The 16,710-nt window shown below is 40.3% G+C and overlaps 2 protein-coding genes across 2 annotated transcripts; one reads left to right on the top strand and one right to left on the bottom strand.

Moving 5' to 3' along the window:
- The first annotated feature begins 513 nt into the window (after positions 1–513).
- Positions 514–5,572, top strand: ebag9 (estrogen receptor binding site associated antigen 9). Its single transcript, XM_079561127.1, has 7 exons — positions 514–795; positions 1,019–1,112; positions 1,225–1,306; positions 1,543–1,707; positions 3,950–4,060; positions 4,137–4,228; positions 4,551–5,572. The coding sequence occupies exons 2-7, from the start codon at positions 1,030–1,032 to the stop codon at positions 4,666–4,668; spliced, it is 651 nt and encodes a 216-aa protein (XP_079417253.1). The 5' UTR covers positions 514–795; positions 1,019–1,029; the 3' UTR covers positions 4,669–5,572.
- Positions 5,573–6,607: 1,035 nt separating this feature from the next.
- On the bottom strand, positions 6,608–15,939 carry sybu (syntabulin (syntaxin-interacting)). The gene is made up of 8 exons (XM_079560823.1): positions 15,792–15,939; positions 12,600–12,645; positions 12,312–12,486; positions 11,780–11,965; positions 9,869–9,953; positions 9,384–9,533; positions 8,279–8,434; positions 6,608–8,137 (listed from the first exon to the last, which is right to left on the bottom strand). The coding sequence occupies exons 2-8, from the start codon at positions 12,621–12,623 to the stop codon at positions 7,030–7,032; spliced, it is 1,884 nt and encodes a 627-aa protein (XP_079416949.1). The 5' UTR covers positions 12,624–12,645; positions 15,792–15,939; the 3' UTR covers positions 6,608–7,029.
- Positions 15,940–16,710: the final 771 nt, after the last annotated feature.

Here is a 16,710-nt window from a genome sequence, read left to right as displayed (position 1 = left end):
CCACTTCCGCTCAGCCAGCGCGCTGATTGGATGGTTAGCGGAGGACGCCTTAAGCGTGTGTCGGCTTATTAAAAATAAATAAAATAAAATAAAAGTTGACTTTTTTCATGTATACGCCAAGGATTAACACGAACACAGCAGGCATGTTCTAAACAGAAGATTTTGGTTTAAACTGGTTGTGCAAACAAGCAAAGAAATCTGGCAACTTTCAACGCTGCAAAATGCAAAACCTATGGAAAACGCCACTTGATGTTTCCCTCTGCCACATGTCTATGCGTTTCAATTTTGAGTATGTGTTAACTGTTTTTGTTGTTGTTGCTGTGTTGACGTTGTATTTGCACGAAATAAATAAATACAATAAAGTCATTAAATCATCTATGAAGCATTGAGTTTTTTTATCATAATAAATAAGTAGTAATACATTAAGGTGTTGAATATTGTAATAATTGCATAATAATAACAAAGACGGTATTTCTCCTACGGGACGTGAATGCAGCGGAGCCAATGTACTTCCCTGTTCCTGCTCCTCCTCAATGATGGCAGCCATGGAACAGAGATGAGCGACGAAACACATTTACATGCATTGTCATTTAGCTGGACTAATTCAATCAGATCTTTGATCGTTTCTCGTAGTTTTGGTGAATTTCTCTTGATACGGCCATATTTAAGATCAATAGAAAATGCTTCTTTATGTTCAAAGCTAGCAACCAGCGATTAGCATCAAGCTCAAATGAATTTGAGGACTTCGCTGAAGAAAGCAGCTGCTGCTCAGGTTACGGTGTAACATCTCTCAAGGTAACAGTAATACATTTATATAGTACATCATTTTGTACATTTAATTACCTGGCATCAACCGATCTTGACACAAGCAGATGTGTTTTGTTTTGAAGCTATATGAAGGCCTACTAGAACCAGATCTTGTCATTGTTATTTTAATTTGTATTGGCTGAATATACTGCATTTTTGTCTGATGATTGAGCGATGTTTTTGTAATGTAATGTCTCTCCACCACCTTTAGTTGACTCTGCCATGGCTATCACCCAGTTCCGTCTTTTCAAGATTTGCACATGCTTAGCCAGCTTGCTTTCATTCTTTAAAAGGCTAGTATGCAGGTGAGCTCGCCTTAATTAAACTACGTATCTCATGTTGTTATTATGCTGTAATTACAGCATAAAGAATTCAGCATTGGAAATGTATATAATGTAAACTTTGCAATAAATGCAGGAGTGGAAGGGGACGCAAGCTTAGCGGCGACCAGGTAACACTACCGACAACAGTGGATTTCTCATCCTCAGTACCGAAGCAGGTCAGTATTTATTTTTACCTTTTTTTTTTCTTCTTCACTTGAGTCGATATCGGGCATAATATTATGTTGGTGGGTGGTGGTGTCTTGAAGTCTTCATCACAGGATCCATTTATAAATAGATATTACAACCACCTGCCTAGTTCCTTCATGATACATGTTGTCATAGGCTAGTGGCTGTAATGTTTTGGCATTCTGTATTTGTACGCTGTTACTCACTTTTGCCATGTATGGTCTAGCCTGTACAACCTGAAATAGAAGAATGGAGTTCTTGGGATGAAGACGCTCCAACAAGTGTCAAAATTGAAGGTGGTAATGGTAATGTCAATCATTCAACTAATGATGAAGAAGAAGAGCCGGACTACTTCAAAGACATGGCCCCAACCATCAGAAAAACACAAAAGGTAAACTTATTAGAGTGTTCTAGACAAACTTTAACATACGTTTTTATGGTATGGCGGCAGACCGTTGTCATCTAAGTGAAAAAAAAAGTCCAATAAAAATGGCACAGACATACAACACCACAATCAACATGTGTTTCAATAAATGCATTAGAAATAATAGGCCTGTTATAGACCAATACCCACACAGTCTTCTTCAGTCATCTTTAAATTCAATGCTTACCCCATTGAAAACAATCATCAATGAGTATATGTTCCATCATCTCCACATCATGTAGCTAAAATTCCGTCAACTTTCATAGCTTAACAAATCTGTATAAACTTGTGATCCGTGCTGGAACACAGCGCGGTGTGTGTCGCTTCTGTTGGCTGCTGCAGTTTTGTCCCGTCACATGTGTTGGTTTTCACCTCGGAGGCAATGAGTTTCGCCAGTCGCTGTCGTTTGTCGCCTCCTGTGTGTCGAGCCCGTTAGTGCTTGATGCTTTGATTTGCTACTGCGCCGCTGAGGAACCTTTGAAATCACTTATGGACTTATCAGGACACGAGGAGCAGAAACTATTGTGAGGCTTCCACGTCATGGACAACTCTTTCTGTCAAACTAAATGGAGTTTGGACTAAAGTGGAACAGCCTTTACCTGATGCTACAAGAAGTTGCTCTCCTCAGGTTTGTACGAAGCTGTCGCCTTGTTACTTTAATTTTACCTTTCTTCCTGCTGCTGCATTATTTTCACCACTTGTGCCTGTCGCGCATGTGCGGAGCGGAGATCAAAGTCATACAAAAGTGATAGGCTAGGCGACATCTAAACAAAACATGCTAATGATATGTTTACCCCATAAAACCGAATATTCAACAAAACACAGCCGAGTTTGTCTGGCATTTATGGATAAGAATGCACTGTATGTTGCAAGCCAACAATGTAAGGACAAAAAAAAATATGTACGCTTTCTAACCCGACCCACCCTCATCCAAAGTTTGTCGTACATTATATATATAACGTATCGGCCCTGCAAGTTGACCACGGATATCGGGTTGACCCGTGCATAGAGCTGAAACAACTAATCGATTAATCGACAACTAATCGATTACTAAAATAGTTGTCAACTATTCCAGTAATCGATTAATCGTTTTCTAGTAAACACAGACTAAAATTGAGCAAAAAAGACATGACAATTATGTATTTTGGATGAAAACCTACTTTGTTTTTTAAAGTTAGGGTCTGCAGTGTTTTGTACATCGTAAATTTCATAAATATCTGTCTTTGTCTCGTCCAATCAAAGCAGAATTAGCACAAAGAGCCTCCCACAAACGTTTACTTTAAGTTTACTCCATCCACGTGTCCTCAAGCGGTGCCACTTTAGCTCTATGTGATAAAAAAATGGAAAAAAATACAATTTCCATGCACCTTTCACAGCCAAGCGATTAATCGATTAATCGTAAAAAATAATCGGTCGATTAATCGATTACCAAAATAATCGTTAGTTGCAGCCCTACCCGTGCATCACTACCACACAATCATTTGTTTAACAGGCGGATGGAGGTAGGGAGGAAAGTGGAGGTCGCCCTCTTTGTCCTACCTCCAGTGGGAGGGACCTAAACCTGCTCCCAGACGGTAACGGGGAGTAGTGAGAGTGCAGGGTGTGTGAGGGGTCTGTGGAGATCTGGGTGCCTTTTTTCAGAACTCTTGAGTCATAGAGGGTACTACTGAGTGGCTGCTGCTCCTGACCGATGATTTTGTTACTTATTTTTATAATCTTATTGAGCCTGTTGCGGTGAATGAGAGTGAGTGAACCAAACCAGGCACTGTTCAGCACTGAGTTGGAATGTGAGTTTATGGAGCCGAGGTATTTGTATGAATGAGCCTTTTCAAATATTTCGTTGTTAACAGTGCGTGAGGGAGAGCTGGAGTGGCCATGGTGGAAATTAATTTCTTTGCTCTTGGATACATTTAAATCCAAACGGTTCTTCCTATACCACCGTAAAAACGAGTTCAGTTCAGTTTGCAGTAATCCGTGTGTGTTTGTAGTGTCCATGATAACTGTGTCTGAATGCTTGATATAAATTATATCTGGGGTGGTGCTACTGCAGTCGCTTGTGTACAGAGTGAAGAGAAGTGGAGAGATAACTGAACCTTGAGGAGAACCAGTAGATATTGTCCTGACAGCACTGAGGTGGCCATTCACTCTGACCCTCTGATCCCTCCACACATATATGTATATATTTGAAAACATTTTTTCCTTATTGCAGATTGTTTTAAAGAAAAGGGAGCCTACAAATTACCTGGTGCCTGATGGCTCATCAGGTTTCTCCAGCCGACTGGCGGCCTCTCAGGACATGATGACTTTCACTCCTCCTTCAGTAAATATCACTTCCAAGCTGTGTTTATTATGCTACAGAAATAAATATTATATTATAATTATAATGCCAATGTTAGGCTGAGCTGGGAGAACTGGACAACTGGCAGGGAGACACAAACGCCTGGGAGGAGGAATCTGATGCTACATGGGAGGCTGAAGAGGTCCTAAGGTAAAAACAAGATGTGTGTGTGTGTGTGCAGATTAGACAAGGAGATCGACAATAATTTGATAAATTATTCATTCTGTAATGACAAATAACAAATTGACAGATTTAAACAGATTTATGTAAATATCAAGTCTGTTTTGCTATTGTTTAGAAGTGAATTAATTCATTAACACCGCAATGTAGTCAGTGTAAGCATACTGACTGGCCAACAGATGGCAGTGTTCTTTAGTAAAAACAAAGAAAGTACCAGATTGTGTTCCTTCATGTCCAGCTGACAAGGCTTCTGTAAATGACTCTTGAAATCTGACGGTTTGTTTTGCTGCAGACAACAAAAGATGGTTGAGCGGGAAAAGCGGTACATGGAACAGCAGAGGAAGAAGATGGAGAAGGAGGCACAGAGAATGATTAAGAAAGAGCAGAAAATGGCCGTCAAGCTCTCGTAACACTTTTCTCACTGCTCAGGACCGAGTCAGAGGGGGTTCAAAGACACTGAATCTTAAGTTACTCTTAAAATACATTGATCCAAACTGGTGTACAACAAACTTCCCCTTTTTCCCAGGTATCCACCAGCATTCATTTATGGTACCATCGCAATGTAGTTGCTAAGGACCTTTAATTATTCAAGGTCATCTGCATTAAAGACAATGTATGATTGATGCATTTTACGACTTGTCACCGTATACTTTAAACTTCAGTTTGGGGTGTAAAAAATATTCAGGGGGATTTGTAAATTAATTCTCTAAAATGCAAGCTTTTTTTTCCCCTCTGTCTTCAACCTCAGGCAGAGAATTGTATTAAATGTAATTATTAAAAGACATCTTTGGTATACCAATGACAACTTTTTAATTTGACTTAGTTATTTTTTATTTATTTTTTAATCTGTTTGCTGTAGCTGTGGGTTCCTATGGTAACCCCATTGCTAATGGTCCTGCAGCTCTTGACTTGAGTCATGACATCTTTACTTTGGGAAAAGTTATGCTTTTTGCCAATTCACATTTTAGTTTATTGACCACAAAGGTTGTGGTAATGTGTTCTCTGATCTATCATAAAGGGAAGAAGTATGCCGTATATTTCTTGGTACAAAGCTGCTATGGACACATGTTGAAATAAGCAGACAGACATGCAATAGTGGCACTATGGGAAGAACGGCATTAGACTGGTCAATTGCCTTTTCACTGATGACTGAGTGATATGGAAAGAATGCTACTGATTAAAAGGGTAAACATTTTGTTTGAAATTACGCATACATCAGTCGCTTTTATTTATAATCTGTTCTTTATTTTTTATGTTTTGTTTTATTTCTGCTCATGGAAACGCTAATGTAATGAGGTTTGCAAAATTTTTACCTACTAATTAAATTAAATCAAAATGAAGGCATATGAATGTACTTGGTTTGGCTACTTTATTAGTCCATATTGGAACTTCGTTAGTACACAATTTTGTTTCAACCCATTTAAAATAACTACAGCATTAAGCAAATTATTTTTGAATGTTTGTACAGGAAACAATTATTGGGTTTTAATTTATTAATCATTAATTATGCAGAACAGGAACTACTTTGCCTCTTCATGTTCTTTGCATTAGACATGCAGAATGTTTCTAGATAGGAACATTGTGATCTTCCCAGTTTGAATTGTGCATTGGGTCAGTGGCAATAGTTCATCTAAAGTCCAGGGAGACAGACGCTATTGCGGCGTGAATTAGTGCTTACACAACTTGCACATCACCATATGGCAGAGATGCCCTAATCTAAGCAGGGCTGCGAGCTCAAAGAATGATTCTCACTTTTGTGCATGTTAAACGATTATGTGACTTGTTTTGCACGGTCAGATTACAGCTGCTCCAGCCCTGACCCACTTTTTGGGATGAGGTCACAGACTGCAGCTTTTGGTGAGCTTGGATAGCTCTCCACTCGGGGAATGTCAGAGTAGTAAAGCTTTTAGTTTTATGCAACCTGCGATTATGGAGACACTGTGCTGACAAGATGTCCAGACACATTTGCAAACTTTTTACCTATAATATTACAAGATATTTTAAAGCATGTTTAGAGGAACTAATCCTGGTCAAAAGACAAGGTTCCACAATTTCGAACTTCCATTTTTGGCACCGATAGGCAGGTACATAAGGAGCAAAAACTGTAAAAGAGCTGGTGGGAAAGGTCCTGGCAAGGATTTTAAACTAGACTGAGCATTTAACTCACTTAATCTTAAATTGTAACTATATGTGGAACCTCAAGAGGTTGAGAACTAATAAGCCAAAGAAGAAATCCTGATTTATTACTACTTATCATGCTTTAATAACAAGAAAAGGACATTATGTATCGAACAGTATTGCACATTGCTCAGGCACATAACGTGTTGACGTTTAAGCATTTAGGAACAATAGGTACAAAATAAAGCTCTATTCCCAGTGAGGAAAAAAAATATACATATATATATTACACACTTCCCACAAAACAAAAGTGTATCGACAAGAAAGCTTTGGCTGAAGGTTTAAGGATCCCTTTTAAACAAAAACAAGTGACAATTTAAGACTTTTCCAACAAACCTTCAAAAATACCATCCAAAACAAATCTTGTGAAACATTTAGGGACAGCAGGACAACAACACTCACAACCATCTACCTAGATGATTATCTTATGCAGAAATACTTTAAATAACCCTTTATAAATAATCCCTTCCATATCACCATGTTTGCTTCATTTCATGGAAACTACAGAGTGCAAAGTAATTAAGGTGTTAACACAACTAATCTCACAATAAAAAGATGCCAATGTGCTAAGAGTTTGTGCATGCAGGAACCCATTAGGTGTCCGGGTTGTTAGCAACATGACGAAGAGAGTGCAATCCCATGATGCAACAGCCCCGAATCAAAGCAGCGATGTTATAAAATGGCGCACTTCCATCCACTCCATGCCTCGAGTACATCCAGGCTACCGTAGGCAAGACTGGAGCCGCCACCGCAACCAGGTCAACCAAAAAGTTGTTGCTCCAGTAACGTTTTCCAACTACCTCGAGTTTTGGGGTAAGGCAAAGCTCCTCATTCCCACAACTGAAGTCGAGCTCTTCCATAAACTTTGGTCTATCTGCAGGCTCTGTGGACCCTATGCCTGAATCAGAGAAGGTATCTGGGCTTTCTTCTGTGAAAGGCATGTTGGAAAATGGTGGACGAGCAGTGGTGAAGTCTTGTGGGTTCTCAGATTTTAATGGATTGTATGCATCGTATGTTATGCCATGGAACTTTAACAGCTGGAGAAGTAGAGTCTGGATATCTGACGACATAGGTTCAGTCTGAACCCCTTGGTCTTCTTTGGATGGTCCGATTTGGGATAAGGTTACGGTTGTTGACGCTGTATTTACAACTACACCAGACGGTTCACTGGCAGACAAATCTGACAGTGCGGTTACCATGGCCCCATCAAGCCTTAGCTGTCCACTTGCATCCTGACTACAATCTACTGCAGTGGACATGAAAACCTGCTCCAAAATGTCTGCCCGGTTGGCCATCTCGTCATTGACAAGTAACCCGCTATCTGCCATCGCTTCCGCCCCTTGCTCCATCCCAGCATGCACCTCACAGAGCATTTTCTTCTCGCTACCATTCGAGCCATCACAGATAAAGTCCAGGGTCTGTTCATTATCAATGCTGCTGCCATTTTGGGCCAACTCCATGCTGTGAAGTAGTGACTCTAGTTTTCTATTCTGGATGTTGATGTCGATGAAGTACTTCTGGATGCCCTTGTCTTTCTCCATCAGGCTGCTCTTCATGGTCTCCACCACCTGCCGTAGCTGCTTTATCTCTTTGCGGGCTTCTTTGAGGGACAGTTGAGCCTCCACCCGGTGACATTCCTCCTCAATCCAGTCCTCTCTCATTCTGCTCAGCTGCCCCTTTAATGCATCGATTTCATTTTCCCTGTGGGTGAAAAAAATAATTTCGTCTTTGTTACATTTTCCATCCAAAACCATTTATGTGAAGCTGCAACACATAGGCAATTCGTCATAGCTTCAGATCCCGCTCAGCAACACACCATAAATAGGGACATTTCATACACACCTATCACTGACTCGGTTTTCGGACTCCAGCAGTTTGCTTCTTAGGTGCCTGATGGCCACCTCCTTCTGTTGCAGGGGAGTAAGGTACTGTTCTGGGTTTGGGGGCCTGATGCCATGATTGTCTCCACATGAATGGTACCGACCCAGACGAGCTCTTCTGTAGAGAAAAGTATTAGGATTATTAATCGAAGTTTCTTAAGATGAACTAGACATTCAACTCTCATTGGGGGGACATTTAAAACTGAAACTGCCATGCTGGGTGACAAGTGACAGAGTGCATGTACAGGGCTCTTTATCTTAAAAACAATTTAATGGGCATTTTGAATCAAATCACTTCATCGTTTTATGTAAAACCTTTTAAGGTACTGACTTTGCAGAAGATAATTGGGCCAAGTGAACGTGGGCTTAGGTCCTCTAAAAGCTGACATTATTAGTGCAGACTATTGGAAAAAAAACATTATTAATCAACACTGATTCAGCACAGTGACAGGACTATGCCTGAGGTAGTTGCGTCGCCAAGAGCCTTTTATGCCGACATTAGTATATAAAGAAAATAAAATCAATTTTATGTAGCTCAATTCAGACAAAACGTGCCAATCCCCCCTCTCTCCACCCCTGAATTATATCCAGGCAACCTGGATACAGCAGGCTTTGATGAGAGTGCACTGCAGCCAGAAATAGAAAGAGCCCAGGAGAAGGAGCGAGCGAGAGGTAGAGAGGTCACATGACAAGGCCATATAGGCGCAGAGCTGACAGGAAGAACAACATTATGGATTTATGGAAGGGATAAATGATTCAGATTCTGCTCAGAAACTGGATACATATTGTTTGATTTTTATGTGAATGGTCCATTTTTGCTAAATATGACTGCTGCCTTTTCACCATTTTCAGGTGATATGAGAAATTTACCATCTACTTGCAAGTGTAACCTCTTCATATTACCGTTACATCTCACATAAGACAGTGGTGGAGAACATTGACATCAGTTACATTGGTGCATGGTTTTGATCAAAAGTATAGGCTATGGATTTTATCACATGCCTCGACACATTTGTCACAAACAAAATCATATCCTCAGCTAATGAATAAAAGATAAGGGCTGATACCTGGCAGTGGGGCTAGAGTTGCAGCTGCTGTTTGTGGAAGAGGTCACTCTAGGGGGTGTCCTGTAAGGGGCATACAGCTCTGCATCACGGTTTGCTGAAGGACTCACAGCTGGTTTAAATATGGGCAGTGGTCTGACGTGACTGATCCGGCTTGTTTCAACAAGTCCATAAATAAAACACAGAAATCATTGTTACCAAAAAGTTCCTTAACTATTTTATCTTAGTCAATTACTATAAAAGAAAAAACACATTAAGCCGCAGTAGGAATTAGACAAAATGCAATTGTTAATTAAACAAACATAATACTTTAAATGCTCAGTTTGACACTTTGCAGTACTTATTGCAATAACTTGCAAAGTATGAGATTGATAACACAAAATTAGAATTCAAAGTGACACAACAAAAAGTGAATAATGATAGAGGCAGGCCAATTACTCAAAAAGGTTCCCAAATGTTACTACCCAGAATTAATTTATCTTCGGTACCTGTGAGTTGGAGTCTTTTTTCCAACTGAACTTGAGGAGGGACCTCTGCCTGCGCTACTTGAAGAGCTGAAGTCAACTTCACTTCCTGCAAAAACAAGTGGAAACTCAAAAACCTGGGCATATATTCAGACAAATTTATGAGCAGAATGAATTAACACTGATTAAACATTCCAGATGAAATAGCCCATTACGAAAAGGTCTAAACAATACCTAACAGTCTTGCAGCAAATGCCTCAGTTGATATCATTTTGATTTCATTAAAAGGTCAAAGTTTTTACAGCCAAACCTGAGAAGCATCTCTTGCCATCAAACAAAACCATATTAGTGTCCAGTGACAAACAAAACTATTCCAAAAGTGATCTCCCTCTTTGGTGAATCTGCTGAAGTCTGAGCTCATCCACCCAGTCTAGTAACCTCCAGCTAATCAGCCTAATTGACTAAGACCCCTGAAACTTTGCTTTGACCAATCAGCTTCCTCCTCACTGTGGCTTATGTGAGGTCTGTGCGAGGAGTAAAAGAAGGTTTGGCTAGTTTTGCTTATTTAATCAGCAGCAAACTTGAGTTTTTGCGCTGTGGTCTTGTTTCTTAGTAAAGGGGTTGCAAACAGCACATATTAGCTCCACACTTTGTTTTCTTGTCCAGAAAGGTTATATAAATAGTGAAAGAAGTGTTTTATATTCAGGTTGTATTGATTGATCTCACTTTAAGACAGTACAACACCTATTATTGTAATCTGTTAAATGTAGCAATCAATACCGCTAATAAACGTAGTAGCAAATGAGCATATCTTTTGCTCCCATTCAGTGTCTTCTTCTTCATCCATATTGTGTTGCATTGACAGTAACTCAAAGGCCCCGTTACAGCCTATTGTTCTATACCAGGGGTGGCCAACCCGCGGCTCTCGAGCCGCATGCGGCTCTTGGCCAATCAGAGTGCGGCTCTTTGCATGATTGGATATGTTTAATACAATGAGGCTCTTTGCAAAATAATTGGTAAATATTTCCCATAAACTGTAAGTCTTTGACCAAAAATCCAACCATCGTCCTACAGACCCTGTTTCCATCTCTACACATGAATGAGAGTCTGTATCTCCCGGTGTGTAAAAGGTGCCCGTGCGGCAGCCTCAGTCAAAGCGGGATGTAGGTTAAACAACAGGCAGGCAGATCGTGGCACTGGGATCAGCTTCTGTGCTTTTCAGGTTTCTGATCAGCTACTCTTTATTTGATGTAATTTGGCCTCATATTCACAGAAAAAGATCTAAATTAGGAAATGGAAAAAAGCAGAGCTCTTTTGAAGCATATGATGCGGAGCGCGACATCGTAACGCGGAAATACGCAAAGTCATGACTTTTCTTTCACATGTGCTATAACTGTAGCAGATGCAACTTAAAACAGACTCTCAGATCCTCCAGAGGCTCCTGGTTAAAGTTCATGAACTTTATGCAGCCGAGAGTGCGTTCTCTGCACAGTCCAGTCAGGACGAAGCTGCAGGCCCTGAGCGCACAGGCCAGGGGCGAATCAGAGAAGGGGGCTCAGTGGGCAGGGCCCCACATACAAACACACCCCAGCATTAAAAATAAAATAAAATAATAATAATAATAATCTAATTCTGTCTCAGTCAGAGCAGGAAACACAAAATGTCATTTAATATACATGTATTTCAATCTTGTTGAGGAGTAAAACCATTCAATCTAACACAATTATTAAAAAAAAGAAAAAGGCCAGGCATAAAGTTATAGTTTATTGTGATATAAATAAAACGGTCACATTCTATTTAATCACAATAAAGTACCGCCCCGGAATCTCGCTAGTGGTCGGTGCCTTTGTGGCTCTTCACAGGATCAAGGTTGAAAATTTCGGCTCTTGGTCTCTGACTGGTTGGCCACCCCTGTTCTATACTGTCCAGTCTTACCTCTGTGTTTCATTGCAGACCTGAGTTCCCTCTTGTGTCTTGTAGGACGTGGTTCTGTAACCACCCGGACCCTCTTCACTTTGATGGTGCGCTCGGGCAGGACAGGCGAGCTGTGTGCGCTCTGCTCCGAGCCTGACGGGGTTTTGGAAGGGGAGACTGACTTACTGGTGGGGCAGCCGGTGTCATCTGTGTTGGAAAGTTACAAAGGGAAAATAAAAGTACAGCAATTAAAAAGCAACAAGTGTAATGGCCACTTGTTTTTTTTTTTACTGACATTTTTTTTTTACCTTACCATCAAGGTTAAAGTAATGAATGTTAACAATGTCTTTCAAAAATCTATGTAGGCAACAATTTGATTTGAACATCCCTGAGATACTTTTAGCAGTGCAGCTCAATTTCCCTCTAAATGTCATGTACACCAATCAATAATAGATAAGAGTGTGCATTACATAATCCTAGATGCCATGCTAAATTAAGGGAAACAATCTGTCTGAATTTTAAACTAAAGTGTTACATAAACAACACATCTCACCAGAGTAGAAACTGTTTGTGCTGACAGTCCTTTTGGAGTTGTCAGAATCCTTCCCCTCCTCCTCTGAATATGGAGAATCGCATGGGGGCAAGCTTTTGTCTTTTGAGCAATATGGATGGAGCACCAAGCGTGGGATTCGGCTACGCGGCATTGGCTTGTTTGTTGATTTCTTGATCTAAAACAATTTTTTGGTATTTTTTATTAATCCATACATTCAAAATTAAAACTTGTATGTTCTTATGCAGGCCACAATATACTCCATTGAAGACCATAGATTTATAAACTTACCTCATAATCTTGGAATTGTCCCATTGTGCTTCAAACCTCGTATTCCCTGATAAACAAAAAATAGCAAAAGGTTTAGGTGAGTCATTTTTGCAGACTGTGAAAGTGAAACTGTTTTGACGTGGCACTCAACCCTTTCGAAAACAAGGACTTTCAGAGGAGCTAATGCTCCTATAAGGCCAGCCCACCACAGCAATACACTGGAGCCGAATTCACAAGATGCAATACACTTACACACTGACTAATTCAAAATAATGGTGAAATTAGGTCTGATCCTTTAAAGCAGGAGAATAATGTCTTGTGCCAGAACTGCTCGGCTGCCTGCCAGTGCCCAAAAGGGGCTTCAGTTTGAAAGCAGGGGTCATCCAAATAAACGCAGATGTTTTCTCATGTCTTTGAGTGTTATTTTCAATTAAGTAGATGCGACTTAAATACTTGTGTAATCCACTGTGTGTACAGTAAGTCCTTTGAACTCCCTATATATCATTCCCGTTGCATCTTTGGCTCCAAGAGAGCAGTTGCATAAGAAGAAAAGATGATGTAATGTAATTGTCCCCAAGTCCTGCACAGAAGCTGAATCCTGGAATAATCACTATTTTCTATTGCAGTTTCCACATCAAATTCTTCTATTAGATAGATACATATGATCCTGAGGGAAATTCATGTTTCAGCATTTAATATTATAAGCAGTAATTTAATGTGGATTTTGTTTTCATTGTTCAATATATATATTTCTATGCTTATAGTCAACAGATAAGTAATGTAGCACCACACCTTTACCAGAATATTCCCCACTGCTTCTAGAAGCTGCTCAATCTGTACAATCCCGCAATGTGCCCAGAGGATTTTAAAACTGGAGCACTGCCTTATGAGAATCAGAGTCCACCTCAAAAATAGCTTTCATTTACTGAGGCCTATGCGTCATCTGTCCACATCCACAGCTTCAGTATCTGCATTCCCACAGACCCTACTACGCAGCTGGTAAACATGGCAATCGGGCATCATACAACTGGATAAGACAGAAGCGGGGCATAGAAGAGGACAGGGCGAGAGGAGCTGTGCCTAGCAACAGGCTTAGTTACGCAGGAAAAAATGCTTCCACTGTGGTTACCATGGAACAATCATTTTCATATTCATGAAAAGGATGATACTTGTGCTCCTCTGCTGCGTCATTCAATTCAATTGAACTGTGGTGTGAAAATCGAATGTGATGGCCAGTAAAAAGGATAGAAATGTCACTATTTTATCAGCCAATAATAACAACCTACTCTGCACATGTTAAAACCATCTGTGTCTGAAAAAAAAAATCCCTTCTCTTTATCGCCAAAGCTTGAACTTAAGCTGACAGGCCGATGTAATAGATGTGTTATAAATTGATTTATAAACAAACAAAGTACATTTCCTTTCCTCTTGGGTTCTCAGTTTGTACCTCAGCTTGTATTTATTGGCTACCTCTGGGCGGCACGGTGGCACAGTGGTTAGCGCTCTCGCCTCACAGCTAGAAGGTCCCGGGTTCTTTCTGTCTGGAGTTTGCATGTTCTCCCCGTGTCTGCGTAGGTTTCCTCCGGTACTCCGGTTTCCCCTACCACTAAAAACATGTACAATAGATTCCCCTCTAGGGCCAGGACTCCCCTGGAAAAGAGATTCTAAATCTCAGTGGGACTATCCTGGTTAAATAAAGGTCAATAAAAAACAATAAAAAAATAAACAAGCTTAAGCATTGTCTGAAGCTTCAACCCAAGGATTTTTGCTCCCAGGTCCTCTCCATTAGGTTACCACTGCAATCATTCCCAACCAGCACTGTTTGAACATTTAGGACATAGATGCTTATGTAAATATTTCACACCAGGTTTAATTTGGGTGTAAGCTTGGACTTTAACCTTATAATGTTGAAATATCCATGTCATTACTAATGATACAATAAAATTAGATTCAGAATAGATTTCATTGCCATGATCAGTGAACAGGTTCACGAACTAGGCATTTTCTTCAGTGCAATTGTGCAAGTAACAATCAAATTAGATTAAGTAGATTATAAAATAAAATAAATAGATAAAATTAGCAAAAAGCCTTTAACTTGCAGTGAACCAGAAGCCGGTGATCAGTATTGCATAATATATAATATATAAATGTGTGGAGTGAATGAGGTACAAATTTCCTACACTGTGTGAAGTTCTTTGGGTGACTCGTGTCATGTGAAAACGCTATACAAATACTGTAAGCTTTCATCCCATAAACAATGTGGATTTTTAGCCTGGTTCCCAGCCTTTTGACAGTCCAGATGGTCTACTTTCAAAAAAAGCACACTGTGGGCGTGAATAATATCTCCTATAATCCTCCCTGGTTCATGTGCCTCCGTGTTTATCAAGGACACAGCCTAATGCCTCTGTGATGTTAAGGCCGATCTGATAGATCAAGATCGGCCTCTTGATCTAATGAGGTTTAAAGTTGTATAATTTCAGAGATGACGCACAATGTACTGCTCCACTTGCAGTGACCGATGTAACTCACATAAGACTATGTTTTTATACTTCCTATCATAAACATTTGTTCAAAATGCAGCCGATGCTTTCGAAATGCACTAATGTAGCCTACTCACCAACCACTTTAGGTGTTTTCAGAATAACATATCAAAACTATCAGCAAGCCCTGTCTCACTGAATAAAAACGGGCAAAAACACAAACAATGTAATGTTTTACAGAATTATTATGATTTTTTTGGTGTTGTAAAACATATTGAAACATCGTGTGGGTGCCTTAGGTCATCAATGAGTAATCTCTTTCACTCCCAGCTACCATTGACCGACAATTTCTTGACAAAGAGGAAACATAAAATCCTGAATCACATGAGGGAGTTATGGGAATTTAAAATGCAGGCTAAATGTATTTTTTAGGCAGTCATCTGCAATTCATAGACAGAGGAGCCTTTAAATCATCATGATCATAGCTTATACTGTATGTTAGACTCGAGGTCCATATAGGAAACATATATTACAAATTATTAAACAAATATTATATGTTATATATTACAAATATTTAAACAAACTTCACCACAAATAAAGGTTTTCTGGTGAGACAGGAGTATAGCCTCAGATGACTCAAATGCGTTGTTATTGTACAGTCAACCATCCAAACATCCATGCCAATTCATTCCATTTCTTTTTTTTTTTGTACTAACGACTGAAAAGCTCTTACCCGTACGAGTGGTAATATTTGTGAGAGGGATGAAGCACAAAGAGTCCGTCCTGATGCAGTTGCTTCTGATGTTGTTGACGGTGATGATGCTACGGCGGGGCCAGTGCTTCTGTCTCTCTATTGCTCCATCCTTCTTACGCACCACAGCGAGCACCAACGCGATTGGACAAGAAGCGAGACCACTGACATGACAAGCACAATATGACTACATGCTGAAGTGTGTTACATAACATGCGAGGCATGACTTCACCATTCAGTGACCGATAGCCTATCGCAGCTCTAAATGGAAACCGAATCAAACCAGTATGTTCGCTGTCATGGTTGGAACGAAAACAAATTATTCGGATGTTGTTTTGGTAATGGCCGTAAGCTTCACTGTTGTGCACAATGGGCAACATCATGTTCGGTCGCCTGTGGTCTGGGCACAGGGCTCTCCATGGTGCTGAAATTTGACTGCGCAAACATAGCTAAGCGAGTCTAAGGCATAGCATCGATGCAATGACTTATATGCACTGATGCGACAAACTAAACGCCCAGGCTTTTGTTTTGGGCTCATATAACCCTAAAGCCTATGCAAGCTGCACACATCATATGATTCTTTGTCATTTGACCAGGTTTCGCCGACCTGGAACTGGACACAAACACGCGCTATCGTGGTCGGTCATAGCTTTAATGACGTTTGGGTCTATGAGTCTATCGTTCTGTCCTCTGCTGGACTAAAGAGGAAACGACAAGCATGAGCCACTTCAGGACAACGCTGATCATAACAGGGTTGAGCTCATGCTGCAGAGGTAGAGTTTTCTACAATTTTGCTTTATGTTACAACACGACGTAGCAGGCCCAGTTAACCTCCCCCAAGATTCAACAAAGAAACGTAACACGCTTCGAATGGCTAGATAAAATAAAGTGGCGCAGATGG

The sequence above is a fragment of the Gobius niger genome, assembly GCF_951799975.1.
Source record: "Gobius niger genome assembly, chromosome: 8".
Lineage (NCBI taxonomy): Eukaryota > Metazoa > Chordata > Actinopteri > Gobiiformes > Gobiidae > Gobius > Gobius niger.
The sequence above is the reverse complement of the archived record's forward strand: the minus strand, read 5'-3'. Positions and strand labels throughout refer to the sequence as shown.

Coding starts and splice junctions, on each gene's coding strand:
- ebag9 (XM_079561127.1), top strand. CDS start 1,030: ATGGCTATCACCCAGTTCCGTCTTTTCAAGATTTGCACATGCTTAGCC. Junction 1,307..1,542: donor CATCCTCAGTACCGAAGCAG/GTCAGTATTTAT, acceptor TGTATGGTCTAG/CCTGTACAACCTGAAATAGA. Junction 4,061..4,136: donor TGACTTTCACTCCTCCTTCA/GTAAATATCACT, acceptor TGCCAATGTTAG/GCTGAGCTGGGAGAACTGGA.
- sybu (XM_079560823.1), bottom strand. CDS start 12,623: ATGGGACAATTCCAAGATTATGAG. Junction 9,954..11,779: donor GTCTGCAATGAAACACAGAG/GTAAGACTGGAC, acceptor TTGTTTTTGCAG/GAAGTGAAGTTGACTTCAGC. Junction 8,138..8,278: donor GAAAACCGAGTCAGTGATAG/GTGTGTATGAAA, acceptor TTTCACCCACAG/GGAAAATGAAATCGATGCAT.